Below are 21510 nucleotides of genomic sequence, written 5' to 3' on the forward strand. Positions count from 1 at the left end.
CTAGATGGCTATAGATATATGTCATTCGTTGTCGCGAAGGAAAGTGACAACATAGTGCACATGGTGACACGTAAGTGTGTCCGTCTAGATCTGCATATGAAGATTGAAAATGTTCGTGCAACTGCATTAGGTTCTAATCAATAGTGGGATGATGACGGGATGATGACTTGGGGAGTGGGTATGCACTCTTAGTCGATGTGGAAGTGGGTCACAAATAAGTAAAGCATGCGGGTGGCAATTCTGATACTACACGAAACCTAATTTAAACTTTTTTTAAGATATCAAAAACCCCAAATTAAACAATTTTTCAGACCCTCTTTCAACACCTTCACACACCTTCACATGTCGTACTTGTGGACTGGCTCTTCTGTATTGTTATCATTGAAATTGTTTGAGCTATCCGTGTACTTCTATCTTTTGTATTGTCTGATGAGTCTTACACAAATGTGGAAGATTTACGCAAAGGCAGACGCATTATCACTCTACTTATAAAGAAATCTTGGCGGCGAAATATGGCATAAAAAAGTTTGAATTTCATCTTCTCGAATATCATTTTCTAGTAGAGCTAGATATGTCCTCTTTCTCCCAAATGCTGAAATTTAAATAGAAGCAAGTTCCTCATCCTCCTCTATTTCAAAAGAGATTAGTCAAGTTGTGGAAAGATCTCTTCAGAATAAGCAGCTAAGAATTGCTGATGTCCCAATTGGTGAAATACTATAAGAGATACACTTGGCTCGCATTTTCCGTAAAATTTTTCTTGTGATATAAAAAAGTCTCAAACTTGTACTTATGTGCCTTCATCAAGTTTAGTCAAATAATTTTCCAGATAAAACAACATTGTTTTTATTTCACTTAAGCTACGTCGAAACTCATTGACAGAGGGTAAATGGGTCATAAAAGTATAAGTTTGAGACTTTTGGATACGTCACGGTGCACATAGTTTGAGATTTTATTGACTTTTTTCCTTTTTTTAATAATCGGGAGTCACGGTTGATTTCTAATACTACACGAAACTGAATTTGAACAGGATGGGACAATATGCTTAAAAGAAATCTTAACATGACTCTACACGATACAACTCGAGTTGTATCAATATTTGTAATGTATGGGGTAAGGTGACAGGGCGAGTTCACTTACCCGATCAAGGATGGCTATTCATTGAATTCACGTCAGGCCATCACTAGAATAAAGGTGAGAAAGACTTTTCAATACTATACTTCGAGGAATTACGTCGAATTGAAATCAAATTTAGCACTAGACATTTCTTAAGATGCAAGTCCCAATTATACCACCACACTATGATATTTTCTTTTTTGTAATTTACGTGGATACATCATGACAAAAGCTCCAACATCTGATTTATGATCGATCTAACGAGAAATACTTACATAATAACCCGTTTGTCATATGTACTCAAAAAATTATTAAAACTAAGAAATAACGCTGACAAAGATGGAGACGTAAAAGGTGGAAATCATGGGCAAGGTTAATTATCTTACGGGGAGACATTAAGGAAAAAAAAAACCCTAAGGCTCCGTTTATTTCGCAAAAAAATGAATAATTTGAAAAGTATTTTCCTAAAAATGAACGCTTATATTGCTTAGAAAAATGAATAAAAGGAAAATATTTTCGCCATCTACGAAAATGTATAGACATTAATTGTTGTCGATAATGAAAAAAAATTACTTTGGTTAATAATTTCAAACAATAATACAAGCGATCATTTTCAAGGAAAATATTTTTCAAATTATTTATTTTTCGTGAAACAAACGGAGAAATATCCCCATCGCATTTCTCTCACATAGCATTTTCCAGTTTCGATTTTTCGGACCTCCAAATTTCCTCCAATGGTGAGTTAAAAATTATGGACGTCACATGCATGTAAACTTAACAATATATCAATGCGGGTGATGCCCATGTTTGTAAATCCATCTATCAGAAGAACTAATTGGAGGAAGTTTTCTCTAGCTAAAGATGAAAGAAAAAGGGGACTTGACAAACTAATGGAAGAAACTTTCTAAATTAAAGGTTATAGTCTTTCCACGTCAATTATATGGAGGGCCCATTTACGAACACATTGCATCAATTATTGGAGAAGTTGGTCCATCATCACACGCATTACGTTTCAGATATCTCTTCCTTATTGTCTTATCTTTCCAAAGCTTCCATTGTTTTAGTCAATTTATGACGATCGTGATTGATCTCATTCTCATTATTCGAGTTGGGAAAGTTTATTGGTCGTCAATATGGTTCTTCTCATCATGGTAAGTCGTAAATAGTGATAAATCGCGACGAACATCATTGGGCTTGAGTAGCTGCGCGGTGCAAAGGCAAATGACAGAATTCCTATATGATCTTTACCGACTAGGCACTGTCAAAATTACTCTAGGAAAATTGTCCAAAAACTCTTAAACTTATTGTGCGACGGCCAATTCAGTTCTAAACCTTTTAATATTGCCAATTCAGTCCGAAATCTTTGAAAAAGTTGCTAATTCCATCATAAATCTTTTAATCGTACCAATTTAGTCCTAAACCTATTAACTATTTGTCAATTTAGTCCTAAACCTTTTAACGAATTGCCAATTTAGTCATTCCGATTAATTTTGGCCGGAAATCGCTGACATGACGGTCTAGTCAATGCCAGCCGTCCTACGTGGCGCTGACGTGGGTAATTTTCTATATTTTAAAAAAATTTCGAATTTTTTTTATTTATTGTTTTACTTTTATTCTTTTCTTTTCTTTTTTTTTTCCTTTCTTCTTTTTCGTTGAGCCAGCGACTCGCCAGCGAAGGTGGCTAGCCATTGGGGTCGCCGGCCCGGGGGCGAGGGCCGTGAAGCCCTCACCGGCCATGGCGAGGGAGTCGCTACAGTCACCTGCCCTTGCTGTGGCCGGCGAGGACCTGGGAGAGGGCTCTTGATGCCCTCGTTGGCCACAACGAGGGCTCTCGAGCCCTCGCCAAATCCGGCGAGGGTGTCGCGGCCCTCTCCCAGATCGTCGCCAACCACAACAAGGGCGGGCGACGGCTCGCGATGCCCTCGCCGACCATAGCGAGGACTCGCGAGCCCTCGCCAAATCCGGCGAGGGCGGGCAAGGGCTGAGACACCCTCGCTGTTGTCGACGAGGGCCTGGGCGAGGGCTCGCGACGCCCTCGCCGACCGCAGCGAGGGCTTGCGAACCCTCACCCACAGCCCGGTGGGGGTCGCCGGCCCTCGCTCAGGGGCTGGCGGGGGTCGCCGGCCCTTGCCCAGTGGCCGGCGACTCGCTGGCTCAACGAAGAAGAAAGGAAAAAAAGAAAAGAAAAGAAAAGAAAAGAAATAATCAATAAAAAATTCGAAATTTTTTTAAAAAATATAAAATGATCCACGTCAGCGCCACATAGGACAGCCACCGCCGATTGGACCGCCAAGTCAGCGATTTCTTGCCAAAATTAGTTGGAAGGACTAAATTAGCAATTCATTAAAAGGTTTATGACTAAATTGACAAATAGTCAATAGGTTTAGGACTAAATTGGCACGATTGAAAGGTTTAGGACTGAATTGGTAACTTTTTAAAAGGTTTAGGACTGAATTTGCAAAATTGAAAGGTTTAGGACTGAATTGACCATTATACAATAGGTTTAGGACTTTTTGGACGATTTTCCCAAATTACTTTTATGAACATCGTAGGGCTTGTAGTTCTTTTCCTTGGAAGAGAGAAAAGAAAGAAAATTTCTTCATGAACCCCCATTTGTTTTGTAATTTTCTTTTACAATACTTGCTTGCTAGAAGCAATCTCATCATCAACAGCCTGAAGCACATATAGCTCCGAGGATCTGCAATTGTTTCTTCTGAATACTTTTTCTGAAACTTTTCTCCTGTTTTTAATTTTTCTTGGGGTGGTTCTCTGCTGGATTTATAGGGCTTATGCATCCTCGTAGTTGCCGCTGTAGCAATTTGAAGTTACAATCTTTCCCTGAAAAGTTGAATATTTTCCTTTTTTGCCCCTCTTTCTGTGGTTTGACCAAGAGTTGACTAGTCAATGCAAGTTTTTTTGTTTTTAGCATATAGCTTTTTTTTTTAATTGGGCATATTCATATAGCCTTTGGATAATTAGTGACTTGACTTTAACTCAAGCAATTATGACGGTTGTCTTCCTCTTCCTGCATGTCTTCAACGTGGAAACATCAGCAATCAGGTGAAAATTGAAGCCTAATATTAATGCGGCAATCAGAAACAGCAACACTGCAGGCAAAGAGTTTACTTTTTGAACATTGCCATCTTAGGATTTTTTTAATATCGCATGAAATGCTGACAATATATCATTCATCAATTTGATATTTGAAAAGAGAAAAATGACTTGCCTTTATTTAGTTTTCGGAACGAAATATAATAGTGAAAATGAAAGAATACAAGTGATTGGATTGATGATATATGTGTGTTTACCTTATAAAAGTATAATTTAGAACATTTTAATGTTTGAGCTCTTAGATATTTTGAAAAGCTTAAATCAAAAGCTAGTGGCCCATTTGGAGGTTTGGAGGGAATCAAAGAAAATACTCAACTCGTGAAGTTCAAATGTAGGAGGATAGGGAATTTCTTCATTCTCTTGTGATGAACAATAGACCAAAATATAAGAGCCCAAACTCCTTTCACCTAGGGAAGATTGATGATTAAGAATCATCATAAGGTGGCATGGTGTTGCTGTACACCAAGGTGACGACGTGATTGGTGGGCTGGAAGTGATGAGGTGCGCTTGATCTTTGGTGTTTGAATCACGGTGATTGAAGTGTTAAAATGCATGTGTGAGTTGTGTTAGAATAGTCTCGCATTGAAAAATTGGTGTGGGGCGGTGCAGTTAATACATCCAGGTTGACTCATAATTTATTGGCTTAAACTTTTGAGTGAAAGTGGATTCAACTGAAAATGTTGACAGGCTTAAACTAGCCTCTCTCTTGGTGATTTCCTCAGGCAAAAGTATCAAGCCTCTGCCGCGTTCTCCCAACAGGAAATGGAGAGAGAGAGAGAGAGAGAGAGAGAGAGAGAGAGTCTTTGGTGAAGATGTTTGCTGGCGATGAAAGCAAGTAAAGGAATTGGAATTTGGTGATGAAATGAACTTTTAAGTGAATATGGGTGCAACTGAATATGTTGACATGCTCGGATTTAGCTCTCACTCAATGATCTCCTCAGGCAAAGGTATTGAACCTCTGCCGCGCTCTTCTGATACGAAAATGGTGCACGAAAGAGAGAGACTTTGGTGAAGATGTTTGCTGGCAATGAAAACAAGTCAAGGAATTGGAATTTAGTGATGAGAGCAAGTAAAGGAATTGTCAAATTCCAATCGAATTTGGAGATGAGCAGGACGCTGGCGGACGGTGGAATCTAAGTGAAAAAGCGGAGAAAGTAACGAAGAATGGGATGCAGCGATGGAACCAAGGAAAAGAAAAGAGATGTTATACTATATATAGGATTTCATCATAATCGTCCCTAACTAGATGCATAAATGGCAATGTTTACAAATATAAGTTTAGGTCGATATTCTATCAAAATTAGTCTAGAAAATTAGAAATTTATTGTCACCATACAAAATCAAAATACAGTCTTAAGTAAATCTAGTCATTACTCCGCTAAATTTACCATTCTTGCGTAAGTAAATCCCTAACTAGATAAGACTAACCCTAGTCTCATAAACAAATCATATGGCGACAAAATCAAACTCAAGTCGAATTGGCTTATAATCGAAAATCCAAGGGCTCACGTATACTTGCTTTTCCAAAATTATTTTTAAAATCACAATCATTAAACAATTGTAAGCTTTCGAAGTCAAGCATTACGGAAAATCGGTCAAAAGGGATTATTTACGTCATCCGATATAATTTATGCCCAAATAAGCCATATAAGAAAAATGACTCCAGCACTTCAAAGCATCCATCATTAAAGATCAAATCATTTAGTCAAATGGACATGCAGACACATCGCACTAGTAGACATCCTTACCTGAGACGTCTTCATGTGACGCAACACGTAAAAAAATTCAGAAAAAATTAAAAATTTTAATATATTATTCACGTCAACAATTTCTGTTAAAAATTGGCTAGAATGACTAAATTGACAAATTATCAAAATGTTTACGACTGAATTGGCAAATCATCAAAATGCTATTTAGAATTTTTTTTTGCTAGTTTTCCTCTTTATTGGTTACTGTGACTAAGGGCCTGTTTGGCAACTTGCCAAATAGTAACTGATTCTATTTTTTTATTCCCAAAATCAGTTTGGGAATATAAATCCGTTTGTTAAATTTTTTGTGTCTGAGCACAATTTTGCAAAAAATTAAGCCAAGAATTAGTTTTGGAACAGAATCAAGAAGCAAAAAAAAGTAGCATTTTGATTCTGGAACAATTTTTCTGGAATTGATTCTTCTTGATTTTTATTTTTTTTTGGTTTGTTGTTGTTCTTCGGCCCCACCACCCGTCGGCGATCGGCCACAGGCCAGGGCCGGCGAGGGCATCGCGGCCCCCGTCGGTGGCCGCGAGGGCGGCTCGCGGCCGCGACGGCGAGGCCTCGCCCGCGGCCGCGACGGCGAGGCCTCGCCCAGCCAAGGCGAGGCCGACCTCGGCGTCGCGACCGGCGAGGCCGGCGACGAGGGCCGCGATTCCCTTGCCGGCCTTGGCCTGTGGCCGGTTGCCGGCGCCGGTGGTCGGCCATGGCCAAGAAAGGAAGGGGAAAGAAAGAAAAAAAAAGAAAAAAAAAGGAAAAAAAAGAAAGAAATATTAAAAAATTCAAAATATTATTAAAATATTATTAATAAAAAGAAATTTTGTGTAGTTACCCAACGAATTTTTGTTCTTTTTCTATTCTAAGAACAAAAATTTTGGGCAGTTACCAAACGCCTTCAAATGCTTATAAATTGTTTCCGGGCACAGAATTAAAAAGAATTATTTCTGCCCAGAATCTGATTCTGGGCATAGAATGATCGCCATGTGCAGCCTAATAATTTAACCCATCACTTGGTATGTTGCTGGATCATTAATTGTTTCGACTGGACTACTTTAGCACTCTAGTTCGTTGGAGTGTGGCATGTCTCAAAGGTGTAAGCATATACTAAAGGGGCTGGGGAAAGCGACCTAGCTTCACCTTTAATGCCGAATTCAGCAGTGGCGTATTTTTTTTAAACAAAGAAACATTTTATTTATTTCCATTGATATACAGTAGAGATACGCAGTTCAATTGCAAATCAAAACAACAAAACAAGTTCCAAATAAGAAGATAAATCATTATAACAAGGTTATGGGTCATACGCTCAAAGAGTAAATTTGGAACATCCTCAAACCAAATTGATGGCCAATCACCGACCTCGTTTTTAGTAATAAGCACACACCGAGATCTCCATTTGTTGCTACAGCTTTGCCTTTTGGCGGTTTGCGCCTAGTTTCAGCGTCCCCAACACGATTGTCGTGCAGAGTAAAAAGGTTAAACCCGGACAGATCTGGCACATATGATAGCGAAACTTTCGCAAGGCTCCTCTAATCTCCTACAAAACTGGACTTGTACACCAACGAAACCCGAGGAAAATGAACCCCAACATCATATATGCAAAAAAACCCCAAATCCAGACTAGATCCGGATAGAAGCCTTCCCAAAACAAGAGAGAGAAACTTTTAGATCTAAACTAGACCAGAAGGGAAAAGTTCATCAAAACGAGAGGAAAACAAGAAAAAGATAACATAGAACCAAATCAGCCAAAGAAAAAGGGAAAAATGGAGGAGAGAGAGATCTAGCTCAAACCCTCCCCTCCATAGAGGTTGAAGAAAAAGGTTGTGTGAAGATAGAAGGGAGAGAGAGGAGAGAACTCTAGAGAGGAGAGGGAAAAAGTGTTAGTCCTTGCGATAGCGATTCTTTGCAAGCAAAGATAAGATGCAAATTTGTCATTGGGTCTGTGTAGTGAGACATCACCTAGCACAAGCAATGTTGTTCGTGTCTTGAAATAGCCATTGCTTGTGGAGTTAGCTCGTTTTAAAGTCTTATGGCAGTTCAAAATCATTTATTAAGTAGCTAACTTGCCATTTTCAATTACAGAAATGGAAAACGATTGGAATTATCTTATTTTCTGCAAATTTTATGGATTGAATAGCTTCCCTAGATGGCTATTGATATTCATCATGCGTTCTCGTGAAGGAAACTAAATTTTATATTGCACATATTGACGCATGCATGTACTGGATCCGGACATATGAAGTTGAAATTGTTAGTCCAACTGCATTTCTTACATTATTTTTAGGACTTATTGAATTCTGTACAACAGGTTTTTGACTGATCAGCAATTTTTTCTGTTGAACTTTGAGATAGCTCGCTTGACGAGGCACTGGGTCTATAGCAAAAAATATAGGGTTAATACCGCGATAAACCCTAAACTGGTACGCCTGTGACAATTTTACTCCAAACTAATTTTTTGACTACCAAAAATCCCAAACTGGTACACCTGTGATAAATTTATCATCAGTTTATTTCAGTTAAATTTTACTGTCAAATTGCATTGTTAAATGACACGCGTCAATTGATGGATATATCAATTTTATATTTTATCCTCCGTTTGTCATAGGTGTACCAGTTTATGATTTTTTGTGGTATTAATTCAATTTAATGGAAACTAATGGAAGGTAAATTTGTCACAAATGTATTGGTTTAGGGTTTTTAGTGGTCAAAAAATTAGTTTGGGATAAATTTATCATAGGTGTACCAGTTTGGGGTCTTTCATGATCAAAAAATTAGTTTGGGGTAAAATTGTCACAAGCGTACTAATTTGGAGTTTTTTGTGGTATTAACCCAAAAATATATGATAAAGCAATGAAATAAACAGAATAAAGGAATCAAATCGGATACCAAATTTACTCTTTTCCATCAGTGGGACCTACCTCACAGGAGAGCAGTACAACATTCTACTATAAATCGAGTGATATAATAGATATTATAATCATAAATAAGTTACACAAGATTTTCACGGCTTCAAATTCTCGCAATGTGATTCACAAGCAAGCACACAATTAATTGTCTCAGAAAGAAGTTTTTTTGGATGCAACTTACAAAGATGACTCACTTCTTACATAGAAAAGATTTAGATCCAAAATAGGAAATCTACTCAAATTATGAATCCAACTCAAACTAGGAAATCTACCTCGATTAGGTTTCCTTGACAGGATCAACTCGAGATATATTTTTAATAAGGTCGAAGCGCTTTACTCAAGGCATCAGTCCTCTATGATTTATTGAGATGAAAAACGTGTTCATAGAGACGTTTTGTGGCTCCTATATTATAGTACAATCAACGTGAGCCAACCTTATTTCATTTACACCAAAACCTCCTTTTTTGAAATTTTTTGTAAGTAGTAGAATGCTTTTTGCTGCTAGTGGGAAATAATTAAAGAGTTCTTTTCCTTAGAAGAGAGAAAAGAAAGGAAATATCTTCATGAACACCCATTTCTTTGTCATTTTCTTTTACAATACTTGCTTGCTAGAAGCAATCTCATTACCAACAGCTTGAAGCACATATAGCTCCGAGAATCTGTAATTAAGTCAGATGATTACAATCTAAGCAAGCTTGGGGAAAGAAACGAAACCCCGGTATGGTTCTCAAATATTGTGCGACCGTCTACTCAATTAATTATTAACGACGGTAAAACATATGTCTTCAAGACTTGACCCGCGATTGATTGATGGGGCAACAGGACACACGATGCTTCGAAAGCACCTCGATTTCAAATTCTGTAAAACGTATCCATCGCTGAAGCTCCACTTTTGCCCTCTTTGGTATTGTAGATGCGGGAGAGACCAGCAACATCAAAGGGCTTAAAAAGCAAAGGGTGTTGGTCGTCCACAAGCTCATCAGGACACTGAACTGTGCCTTGATCGGAAGAGAAGAGTCCTATGGAATATCGTCGCTCGTGCCCGCTCACCCTTACACGGTGACGAGGGCTGTGTAATCTCCCATTGCTCCATCCCTGCATGCAAAAACAATAAAGGGGGAGGCTCACAATGATCAAGGCCAATTATCCAGAAGACTATATCGGATGAGACTTCTATTTCACCACAAGCTAGCATCAATCTCGTCCTATCGATAGCGCATTCAGCCAGTCGAATCTATGGTGCACATGGCGATGGGTCAATAAGAATTTCACAAAGAAATTAGCTTTAACGTCGTAATTCTAGCAATTGGCAGACGTGATGATCAAACCAAGAAATATAAACAATAATTTAGAATTGATATGTAAAGTCATGTGCCCGAATTCTTGTTCGATGCTTATAGCATGTTGCCTACTTTTTGAACCAAATTCAATAGAGAGAGATAGGTTCTTAGTTTGGGGACTCACGTAGAATGACTCCCCAGTGAGGACAATGAAAGAGCAAGCTGAGGAAGGGGCGACCTCAATCCAACGTCCGTCCTTAGTTTGCATTTCCAATCCATTCACATGATTTTGGTGAAGTATGGTCACGAAGTTCGCGTCCCGATGGCACGTAGTGTCGGGCTTCTTGGACTCGTCGTTCCCGGGAGGTGCATATCCCATGAGACGGAAATTGTATTTGACCGACCTGGCCAGCGAATCCACGTACTTGTCTACGCCCAAGCTTCCCAAAACCAGCTTCCTCACCAGTGAATCCAACTCCAAAACCCTCGTAACATACGTATTCATTGTCTCACTGCATGTTCATGACAAAAGCACATAGCGAAAGATGATTCACCATCGTATAAGATGATTCATTTTAGATTTCTTGTACCAAAGTAATTGAATCGATTATCAATTCAAACTCGCTTTATTAGTGATCCATTCGACAAACATTAATCTGTTGACACTTGCCGAATGAGAATCGATAGTCTAATCAAGTTACAATAAAAACCATCAATAAAAAGGAATTACCAAAATCTTGTGTTTCCCTCCGGCCACATGAGATCCGCTAATCTGTTGATCGAACCTGAGTTGGGGCCGTAGTCCATTCCAAATGCCTCATAGGGAGGCGCCTGAGGAGGGTTCGTGTGGTAGCCGTTGAACCGCTTCTCCGGGACAACGAACCGGCGCTTCACATCGGTTGGAAGCTCGAGCAATTCCTCCAATTCTTGGAACATATCATTGTGAAGCTCCAAGGTCATCTTATCATACAAAGCTTCGAAGCAACCGAATTCTTCAAGGGCTCGTCGGACTTGACATAGCAAGGAGTCCCATCGACCCGTCCCTGGCTTCGAACCATCTAATTTGGACAGATCTATCAGGGGAAGCTTCAGTGTTGGAATAGAGCTCATGATTAATTTGTCTTTCTTTCTAAAACTTCTCCCCTATTTTGTTCTTGGGGTGGTTCTCTGCTGGATTTATAGGGCATGTGCATCCTCGTAGTTGCCGCTGTAGCAATTTTAGAGTTACAATCTTTCCAGGAAGAGTTGATTTTTTTCCTTTCTTGCCCCTCTTTCTGTGGTTTAAACAAGAGTTGACTAGTCAATGCTAGTTTTTTTTTTTTGGGCATATAGCTTTTGGATAGTTAGGGTGTGTTTGGTAACCATTCTGTTTCTGGAAATAATTTCTGCTAAAAAATGATTCTTTTTTATTCCATTCCCGAAAATAATTTGTAAGCCTTTGAAGGTGTTTGGTAACTGCCCAAAATTTCTATTCTTAGAATAGAAAAAGAACAAAAATGCGTTTGGTAACTACACAAAATTTGTTTTTATTAATAATATTTTAAAATTTTTAATATTTCTTTTTTTCCTCTTCTTCTTCCCCTTCCTTAGCCCATGGCCAGGTTGCCGGCGTCAGCGACCGGCCATAGGTTAGGGCCGGCGAGGGCGGCTTGTGGCTTTGGCGAGGGCGGCGGCGAGGGTCGCCCATGTCAGATCCGGCGAAGGCAGCCCTTGCCTAGGCCGTGAGCCGCCCTCGCCGGATCTGGCGAAGGCGACAGCGAGGGTAGCCCATGCCATATCCGGTGAGGGTCCAACCGTCGCCCTCACCGGCCCTAGCCTGTGGTCGGTCACCGGTGGCCAGCGGTCGACGATCGGCCACAGGCCAGGAAGAAAATGAAGAAGAAGAAGAATAAAAAATTATTTTCCATTTCTAATTATTGTTTCTAGAATCAAGAAGCAACTTTTTTTTGCTTTTTGATTCTGTTCCAAAACTGATTCTGGAAACAAATTTGTGCAAATTTGTGCCCGGGAACAAAAAATTTACCAAACGGATTTTCGTTCCAAAACTGATTCTGAGAACAAAAGAATAGAATCAGTTACTATTTGGTCAGTTACCAAACGCACCATTAGTGACTTAACTGTAACTCAAGCAATGATGTAGGCTGTCTTCCTATTCCGGCATGTCTTCCACGGGGAATACATGGAAACAAATCAGCAGTAAGGTGAAACTTGAAGCCTAATATTAATGCCGCACTCAGAAACAACAAACCCTGCAAGCAAAGAAATAATTCCAACTTTTTGAATATTGCTATGTTATTATTTTTTAAAATATCGCATGACATGCTGGCAATAAATCATTCATCAATTAAATGTTGACATTTGTAAAATTAGAAGAATACGAGTGATTGGATTGATGATTTAACAGTGTGTCTACCTTATATAAGTGTAATTTAGAACATTTTAATGCTTGAGCCCTTAGATATTTTGAAAAGCTTAAATCAAAAGCTAGTGGCCCATTTAGAGGTTTGGAGGGAATCAAAGAATGTACGCAACTCGTGAAGTTCAATCGTAGGAGGATAGGGAATTTCTTCCCACTCTTATGATGAAGAATAGACCAAAAGAGCCCAAACTCCTTTCACCTAGGGAAGATTGATGATTAAGAATCATCATAAGGTGGCACGATGTTGCTGTGCACCAAGTTGACGACGAGACTAGTGGGCTGCAAATGATGAGGCGCGCTCGATCTCTGGTGTTCAAATCATGGTGATTGAAGTGTTGAAATGCACGTATAAGTTGGGTTAGAATAGTCTCGCATCGGAAAATTGGTGTGGAGTGGAGCAGTTAATACATTTAGGTTGGCTCATAATTTATTGGCTCCAGTTTTTGAGTGAAAGTAGATTCAACTGAATATGTTGATAGGCTCAGACTTGGCTCTCTCTTGGTGATCTCATTAGGCAAAGGTATCGAGCCTCTGCCGTGCTCTCCCAACAGGAAATTGGTGCACGAAAGAGAGAGACTTTGGTGAAGATGTTTGCGGGCGATAAAAGCTAGTAAAGGAATTGTCAGATTCCAATCGAATTTGGAGATGAGCAGGACACAGGTGGACGGTGGAGTCTAAGTGAAGAAGCGGAGAAAGTGACGAAGAATGGGACGCAGCGATGGAACCAAGTAAAAGAAAAGAGATGTTATGCTATAGATAGCATTTCATCATAATCGTCCCGGACTAGATGCATAAATGACAATGTTTAAACATATTATTTAGGTCAATGTTCTGTCAAGATTAGTCTAGAAAATTCGAATTTTATCGTCACTCTACAGAGATAAAAATACAGTATTAAGTAAATCTAGTTGTTGCTCCGCTAAATTTACCATTCTTGTGTAAGTAAATCCCTAACTAAATAAGACTAACTGTAGTCTCATGGACAAATCATATTGCGATAAAATCAAACTCAAGTCGAATTGGTTTATTGTCGAAAATCCAAGGGCTCACGTCTGCTCGCGTTTGCAAAAATATTTTTAGAATTACAATCATAAAACAATTGTAAGTTTTCAAAACCAAGCATTATGAAAAATCGGTCGAAAGGGATTATTTTCCTCATCCGACATAATTAACGGCCAAATAAGCCATATAAGAAAATTGACTCCACCACTTCAAAACATGCATCATTAAGGATCAAATCATTTAGTCAAATGGACATGCATACACATCACACTGATAGACATCATTACATGGCACGTCATCATATGACACAACACGTCAGAAAATTTAGAAAATTTTTAAATTTTTTAAATATTATTCACGTCATTGATTTATGACAAAAATTAGCTAGAAGAATTGGATCGGTAAATCGTCAATAGGTTTAGGACTGAATTGGCAAATCATCGAAAGGTTTAAGATTAAATCTGTCAAATTAAAATGTTTATGACTGAATTTACTTGTTACTGTGACTAATATTTTAACCCATCACTTGGCATGTTGCTGGATCATTAATTGTATTGACTGGACTACTTTAACACTCTAGCGTGTTGTCTTGTGGCGTGGCTCGAAGGTGTAAGCCTATGTATGCAGTAATGCAGTGGTTGGGGAAAGAGACCATCTTCACATTTAATGCCGAATTCAGCAGTGGCGATTCTCTACAAGCAAAGATAAGATGCAAATTTGTCATTGGGTCTATGTGCAGTGAGACATCACCTGGCACAAGCAATGTTGTTCGTGTCATGAAATAGCCATTGCTTGTAGGGTTAGCTCGTTTTAAAGTCTTATGGCAGTTCAAAGTCATTTTATTAAGTAGCTAACTTGCCATTTTCAAATACAGAAATGGAAAACGATTGGAGTTATCTTATTTTCTGCACATTTTATGGATAGAGTAGCTTCCCTAGATGGCTATAGATATTCATCATGCGTTCTCGTGAAGGAAACTAAATTTTATATTGCACACATCGACGCATGCATGTACTGGATCCGGACATATGAAGTTGAAATTGTTAGTGCAACTGCATTTCTTAGGTTATTTTAGGACTAATTGAATTCTGTACAACAGGTTTTTGACTGATCATCAACAATTAAACTTTGAGATAGCTCGCTTGACGAGGCAATGGGTCTAAAGCAAAATGTATATTATCGAGCAATAAAATAAATAGAATAAAGGAATCAGATTGGATACCGAATTTACTTGGTTGGGTCAATGGGACCTACCTCACGGGAGAGCATGACAACATTCCACTATAAATCCAGTGATACAACGGATATTATAATCACACTCGACTTATGTAAATACTCACAGTCTTTCCCAACTCTTAATTATGCCCCCCTTACGATTTCTCGCAAAACGATTTCTCAATTTCACAAATGAGTTACACAATATTTTCACGGCTCCAAATTCTCGCGATGTGATTCACGAGCAAGCACACAATTGATTGTCAAGTAAAGAAGTTTCTTTTGGATGCATTTTACAAAGTTGACTCCCTTCTTATACAGAACAGATTTAGATCCAAAACAGGAAATCTATTCAAATTAGGAATCTAACTCAAATTAGGAAATCTACCTGGATCGGGTTATTTTTATGGGATCAACTGGAGACATATTTTCAACAATTATTGAGATGAAAGACGTGTTTTGGCTCCTATATAATAGTACAATTAACGTGAGCCAACCTTATTTCATTTACACCAAAACCTCTTTTTTTTTAAATTTTTTGTAAGTAGTAGAATGCTTTTTGCTGCTAGTGGGAAATAATTAAAGAGTTCTTTTACTCAGAAGAGAGAAAAGAAAGGAAATTTCTTCATGAACACCCATTTCTTTGTCATTTTCTTTTACAATACTTGCTTGCTAGGAGCAATCGCATTATCAACAGCCTGAAACACATATAGCTCCGAGAATCTGTAATTAAGTCAGATGATTACAACCTAAACAAGCTCTAAAAGGGGAAAGAAAGGCTAACCGGATAGGCTTCTCAAATATTGATCGACCGTCTACTCAATTAATTATTAACGACGGTAAAACATATGCCTTAAGACTTGACTCGCAATTGATCGATAGGGCAACAGGACACGCGATGCTTCCAAAGCACCTCGATTTCAAATTCTGTAAAAAGTATCCATTGCCGAAGCTCCATTTTGGCCCTCTTTTGTCTTGTCGATGCGGGAGAGACCGGTTGCATCAAAGGGCTTAAAAAGCAAAGGGTGTTGCTCGTCTACAAGCTCTTCAGGACACTGAACCGTTCCTTGGTCGGTAGAGAACAATCCTATTGAATATCTTGGATCGTGCCCGCTCATCATTACACGGTGACAAGGGCTGTGTAATCTCCCGTTGCTCCATCCCTGCGTGCAAAAAGAAGAAAGGGAGAGGCTCACAATGATCAAGGTCAATTATCCAGAAGATTATATCGGACAAGACGTCTTATCTCACCACAAGTTAGCATCAATCTCGCTGTATCGATAAGCATTCGACCATTTGAATCTATGGTTCACTCGGCAACCGGGTCAATAAGGATTTCACAAAGAAATCAGCTTTAAGGTCGTAATTCTAGCTATTGCCAGAGGTGATGATCAATACTATAAGTATAAACAACAATTTACAATTAATACGTAAAGTCATGCGCTCGAATTCTTGCTCGGTGCTTATAGCATGTTACCTACTTTTTGAACCAAATTCAATAGAAAGAGAGAGGGTGGTGGGGGTACTCACGTAGAATGACTCCCCAGTGAGGACAATGAAAGAGGAAGCTGGGGAAGGGGCGACCTCGATCCAATGTCCGTCCTTTGTTTGCACTTCCAATCCATTCACATGATTTTGATGAAGTATGGTCACGAAGTTCGCGTCACGATGGCACATAGTCCCGGGCTTCTTGGACTCCTCAGTCCCAGGAGCTGGATATCTCATGAGACGGAAATTGTATTTGACCGACTTGGCTAGCGATTCCAAGTACTTGTCTACGCCCAAGCTTCCCAAAACCAGCTTCCTCACCAGTGAATCCAACTCCAAAACCCTCGTAACATACGTATTCATTGTCTCACTGCATGTTCATAAAAAAGGCACACATCAAAACTACAGTTTCCATAGATAGGGGTGTAAATTGGCATCTTAACGTTGCATGTGTTTTTATGTACATTGCCGTGTAAGATGACTCATTTTAGATTTTCTTCTTGCATCAAAGCAGTTGAAATTCAAATTCGCGTCGTTAGTGATCCATTTGATAAACATTAATATCTTAACACTTCCTTAACGGGAACCGATAATATAATTACCAGTTATAAAAAAAAGAATTACCAAAATCTTGTGTTTCCTTCCAGCCACATGAGATCCGTTAAATTTTCGATCGAGCCTGAGTTGGGGGTATAGTCCACTCCAAACGCCTCGTGGCGAGGAAGATTTGCAATGTAGCCGAAATATGGCTTATCTGGGACGTCGAACCGGCGCTTCACATCGGTCGGAAGCTCGAGCAATTTCTCCAATTCTTGAAACACTTCATTGTGAAGCTTCGAGGTCATCTTATCATACAAAGCTTCGAAGCAACCGAATTCTTCAAGGGCTCGTCGGACTTGACTTTGCAAGGAGTCCCGTCGACCCGTCCCCGGCTTCGAGCCATCGAATTCGGACAGATCTCTCAAGGGGAGCTTCAGTGTTGAAATAGATCTCATGATTAATGTGTTTCTTCTGAATACTTTTTTCTGAAAATTCTCTCCTGTGTTTTTTCTTGGGGTGGTTCTCTGCTGGATTTATAGGGCTTGTGCATCCTCGTGGTAGCCACTGTAACAATATTAAAGTTACAATCTTTCCATGAAGAGTTGATTATTTTCCTTTTTTCACACCTCCTTTTGTGGATTAAACTAGAGCTGACTAGTCAATGCAAAGTTTTTTTTTTGGCATATAGCTTGTGGATAGTTAGTGACTTGACTTCAACTCACGCAATGGTGACGGTTGTCTTCCTCTTCCGGCAAGTCTTCTACGGGGAATACATGGAAACAAATCAGCAGTAAGGTGAAAATTGAAGCCTAATATTAATGCCACAATCAGAAACAGCAGCCCCCGCAGGCATAGAAATAAATCTTACATTTTGAATATTGCTATCTTATGATCTTTTTAATTATCGCATGACTCGCTGACATTGTATCATTCATCAATTAAATATTGACATTTGAAAAAAGAAAAACTACTCGCGTTTATTTAGTTTTCGGAAAGAAATATAATAGTGAAAATTGAAAAAGAATACGAGTGATTGGATTGATGATATAATAGTGTGTCTACCTTACATAAGTGTAAACTTAGAACATTTTAATGTTTGAGCTCTTAGATGTTTTGAAAAGCTTAAATCAAAAGCTACTGGCCCATTTAGAGGTTTGGAGGGAATTGAAGAAAATACTCAACTCGTGAAGTTCAATTGTAGAAGGATAGGGAATTTCTTCATACTCTTATGATGTATGTGAGATTTTGTGGCATTAGCATTTTAGAACAGTTGGCAGTGGTCCCGGAAAATTTCATATGATATCAAAGTTGGAGGTCATGAATTTAAATCTTTCCAGATCCCATTTGCCTCCCCAATTAAATTTGTTTACGCTTAGTAACAAGCAAAAAGACCAAACTAAGCATGAATGGAGTATTATAATAATTAAATATTAAACCATGCATTCCTCTAATAGCTTAAGCTTTTAAAATAGTTGACAGTGGTAAAAAAAATCTCATATGGTATCAGAGCTGGAGGTCCTCAGTTCAAATCTTTCCGGGCTCCATTTGCCTCACCAATTAAATATGTACATGCTTAGTACTAGGCAAAGAGATCAGACTAAGCATGAGGGGGAGTGTTAGAGTATCCAAATAATAAACCACGTCTTCATCTAATAGCTTAAACTTTTAGAACAGTTGGCGGTGGTCCCACAAAATCTTACAGAATATACCAAAACATAAGAGCGCACAGTCCTTTTCACCTAGGGAAGATTGATGATTAAGAATCATCTTAAGGTGGCACGGTGTTGTTGTGCACCAAGGTGATGACGTTACTAGTGGGCTACAAATTATAAGGTGTGATCAATCTTTGGTGTTCAAATCATGGTGATTGAAATATTGAAATGCGCGTGTGAGTTGTGTTAAAATAGTTCCACATTGGAAAATTGATTTAATTTTTTTGTCAGATCATTGGAAAATTGATGAGGGGTGGAGTAATTAATACATCCAAGTTGGCTTATAACTCATTGGCTCGAGCTTTTGAATAAGTATGGGTTCAACTGAATATATTGACAGGCTCGGACTTGACTCTCTCTTGGTGGTGATCTCCTTAGGTAAAGGTATCGAGTTCTGCCGCTTGCTTTCGACAGGAAAATGTAGAGAGAGAGAGAGAGAGAGAGAGAGAGAGAGAGAGAGAGAGAGAGAGAGACTTTGGTGACGATGTTTGCTGGCGATGAAAGCAAGTAAAGGAATTGATTCCCATTGAATTAGGAGATGAGCAGGGCAATGGTGGAGAGACTTTGGTGAAGATGTTTGCTGGCGATGAAAGCAAGTAAAGGAATTGATTCCCATTGAATTAGGAGATGAGCAGGGCAATGGTGGACGGTGGAGTCCAAGTGAAGAAGCAGAGAATGTGACGAAGAATGGGATGCAGCGATGGAACCAAGGAAAAGAAAAGAGATGATATACTTTAGATAAGATTTCATCGTAATTGACCCGGACTAGATGCATAAATGACAATGTTTAAATATATAATATAAGTTGATATTTTGTTAAAATTAGAAATTTATCGTCACTCTACAGAAATAAAAATACAGTAAGGCTCCGTTCGTTTGCCGGAAAATATTCTCATTTTGGAAAATATTTTCCCGGAAGTTATTTTCCTGAAAAATATTTTTCTGGAACACAATTTTCTGGTGTTCGGCTAAAATTTGAAAAAGTTTTGGAAAATATTTTCTGGTGTTCGGCGACCGCCAATCCGGCGGCGTCCGGCGATCGGCTGCAGCGACCGGCAACGGCGGGTCGGCGGCGGTCGGTGGCGGCAGGCGGCGACGCCGGAGTGGCCATCGACTAGCGGCGGCCGGCGGCGGTGACCGGCGATCCACTTCCTCTCCCACGGAAAACATTTTCCCTCCCATGGGCAATTTTGCCTTCACTTTGGGGGAAAATGATTTCCTCTTTGTGAAAAGAGGAAATCATTTTTCTCAAAACAATGAAGGATTTGGGGGTGGGGAAGGAAAATGTTTTCCGGTGGGGAAAGAAAATGTTTTCCCACGGAAAACATTTTCCGCCCCCGAACACCGGAAAACGCGGAAAATGTTTTCCGGAAAAATATTTTCCGGAAACGAACACAGCCTAAATCTAGTTGTTACTCCACTAAATTTACCATTCTTTCGTAAGTAAATCCCTAACTGAATAAGACTAATCCTAGTCTCATAGACAAATCATATTGTGACAAAATCAAACTCAAGTCGAATTGGCTTATAGTCGAAAATCCACGGGCTCATGTATGCTCACATTTGCAAAAAAAAAATTTAGAATTACAATCATAAAACAATTGTAGGCTTTGGAAATCAAGCATTATGGTGAATCGGTAGGAAGAGATTATTTGCCTCATCCGACATAATTAACGCCCAAATAAGCCATATGAGAAAAATTGACTCCACCACTTCAAAACATGCATCATTAAGGATCAAATCATTTAGTCAAATGGACATGCATACACATCACACTTATAGACATCATTACATGGCACGTCATCATATGACACACCACGTCTGAAAATTCATAAAAAATTTAAAATATTATGCACGTCAGTGATTCCTGGCCAAAATTAGCTAGAAAGACTAAATTGGTAAATCGTCAAAAGATTTATGACTGAATTGGCAAATCGTCAAAATGTTTAAGACTAAATTGGCCAAGTTAAAAGGTTTAGAACTGAATCTGCAGTAATGCAAGAAGTTTCGCAAGTTTTTTGGTAATTTTCCCCTTTACTGATTACTATGACTAATATTTTAACCCATCACTTGGCATGTTGCTGGATCATTAATTGTATTGACTGGACTACTTTAGCACTCTAGTGTGTTGTCTTGTGGCATGGCTCGAAGGTGTAAGCATATATATGCAGCAAAAGAGTGGTTGGAGGAAGGAGACCATCTTCACATCTAATGCCGAATTCAGCAGGGGCGATTCTTTGCGAGCAAAGATAAGATGCAAATTTGTCATTGGGTCTATGTGCAGTGAGACATCACCTAGCACAAGCAATGTCGTTCGTCTCTTGAAATAGCCATTGCTTGTTGGGTTAGCTCGTTTTAAAGTCTTATGGCAGTTCAAAGTCATTTATTAAGTAGCTAACTTGCCATTTTCAATTACAGAAATGGAAAACGATTGGAATTATCTTACTTTCTGCACATTTCATGGATACGGTAGCTTCCCTAGATGGCTATTGATATTCATCGTGCGTTCTCGTGAAGGAAACTAAATTTTATATTGCATATATTGACGCATGCATGTACTGGATCCGGACTTATGAAGTTGAAATTGTTAGTGCAATTGCACTTCTTACATTATTTTTAGGATTTATTGAATTCTGTACGGCAGGTTTTTTACTGATCAGCAATTTTTTCTGTTGAACTTTGAGATAGCTCGCTTGACGAGGCAATGGGTCTATAGCAAAAAATACATGATTTAGCAATAAAATAAATAGAATAAAGGAATCAAATCGGATGCCAAATTTACTCTTTTCGGTTAGTGGGACCTACCTCACGAGAGAGTAGTACAGCATTCCACTATAAATCGAGTGATACAACGGATATTATAATTACAAATGAGTTAAACAAGATTTTCGCAGTTTCAAATTCTTGCAATGTGATTCACAAGCAAGCACGCGATTAATTGTCTCGGAAAGAAGTTTTTTTTGGATGCGACTTACAAAG

The 21510-nt window shown here is 39.0% G+C and overlaps 2 protein-coding genes across 2 annotated transcripts; both read right to left on the reverse strand.

Moving 5' to 3' along the window:
• Window positions 1-9727: 9727 nt before the first annotated feature.
• On the reverse strand, window positions 9728-11265 carry LOC115669031 (probable 2-oxoglutarate-dependent dioxygenase AOP1). Its single transcript, XM_056306154.1, has 3 exons — window positions 10886-11265; window positions 10340-10667; window positions 9728-9970 (listed from the first exon to the last, which is right to left on the reverse strand). The coding sequence occupies exons 1-3, from the start codon at window positions 11263-11265 to the stop codon at window positions 9728-9730; spliced, it is 951 nt and encodes a 316-aa protein (XP_056162129.1).
• A 4446-nt stretch (window positions 11266-15711) lies between these two features.
• On the reverse strand, window positions 15712-17274 carry LOC130136020 (2-oxoglutarate-dependent dioxygenase AOP2-like). Its single transcript, XM_056305993.1, has 3 exons — window positions 16904-17274; window positions 16322-16649; window positions 15712-15954 (listed from the first exon to the last, which is right to left on the reverse strand). Exons 1-3 carry the CDS (start codon window positions 17272-17274, stop codon window positions 15712-15714), a joined length of 942 nt encoding a protein of 313 aa, XP_056161968.1.
• Window positions 17275-21510: the final 4236 nt, after the last annotated feature.

Source organism: Syzygium oleosum, unplaced genomic scaffold (genome assembly GCF_021117445.2).
Source record: "Syzygium oleosum isolate NSW1041296 unplaced genomic scaffold, Sole_v2.1 Sole_v2.41, whole genome shotgun sequence".
In the NCBI taxonomy this organism is placed as follows: domain Eukaryota; kingdom Viridiplantae; phylum Streptophyta; class Magnoliopsida; order Myrtales; family Myrtaceae; genus Syzygium; species Syzygium oleosum.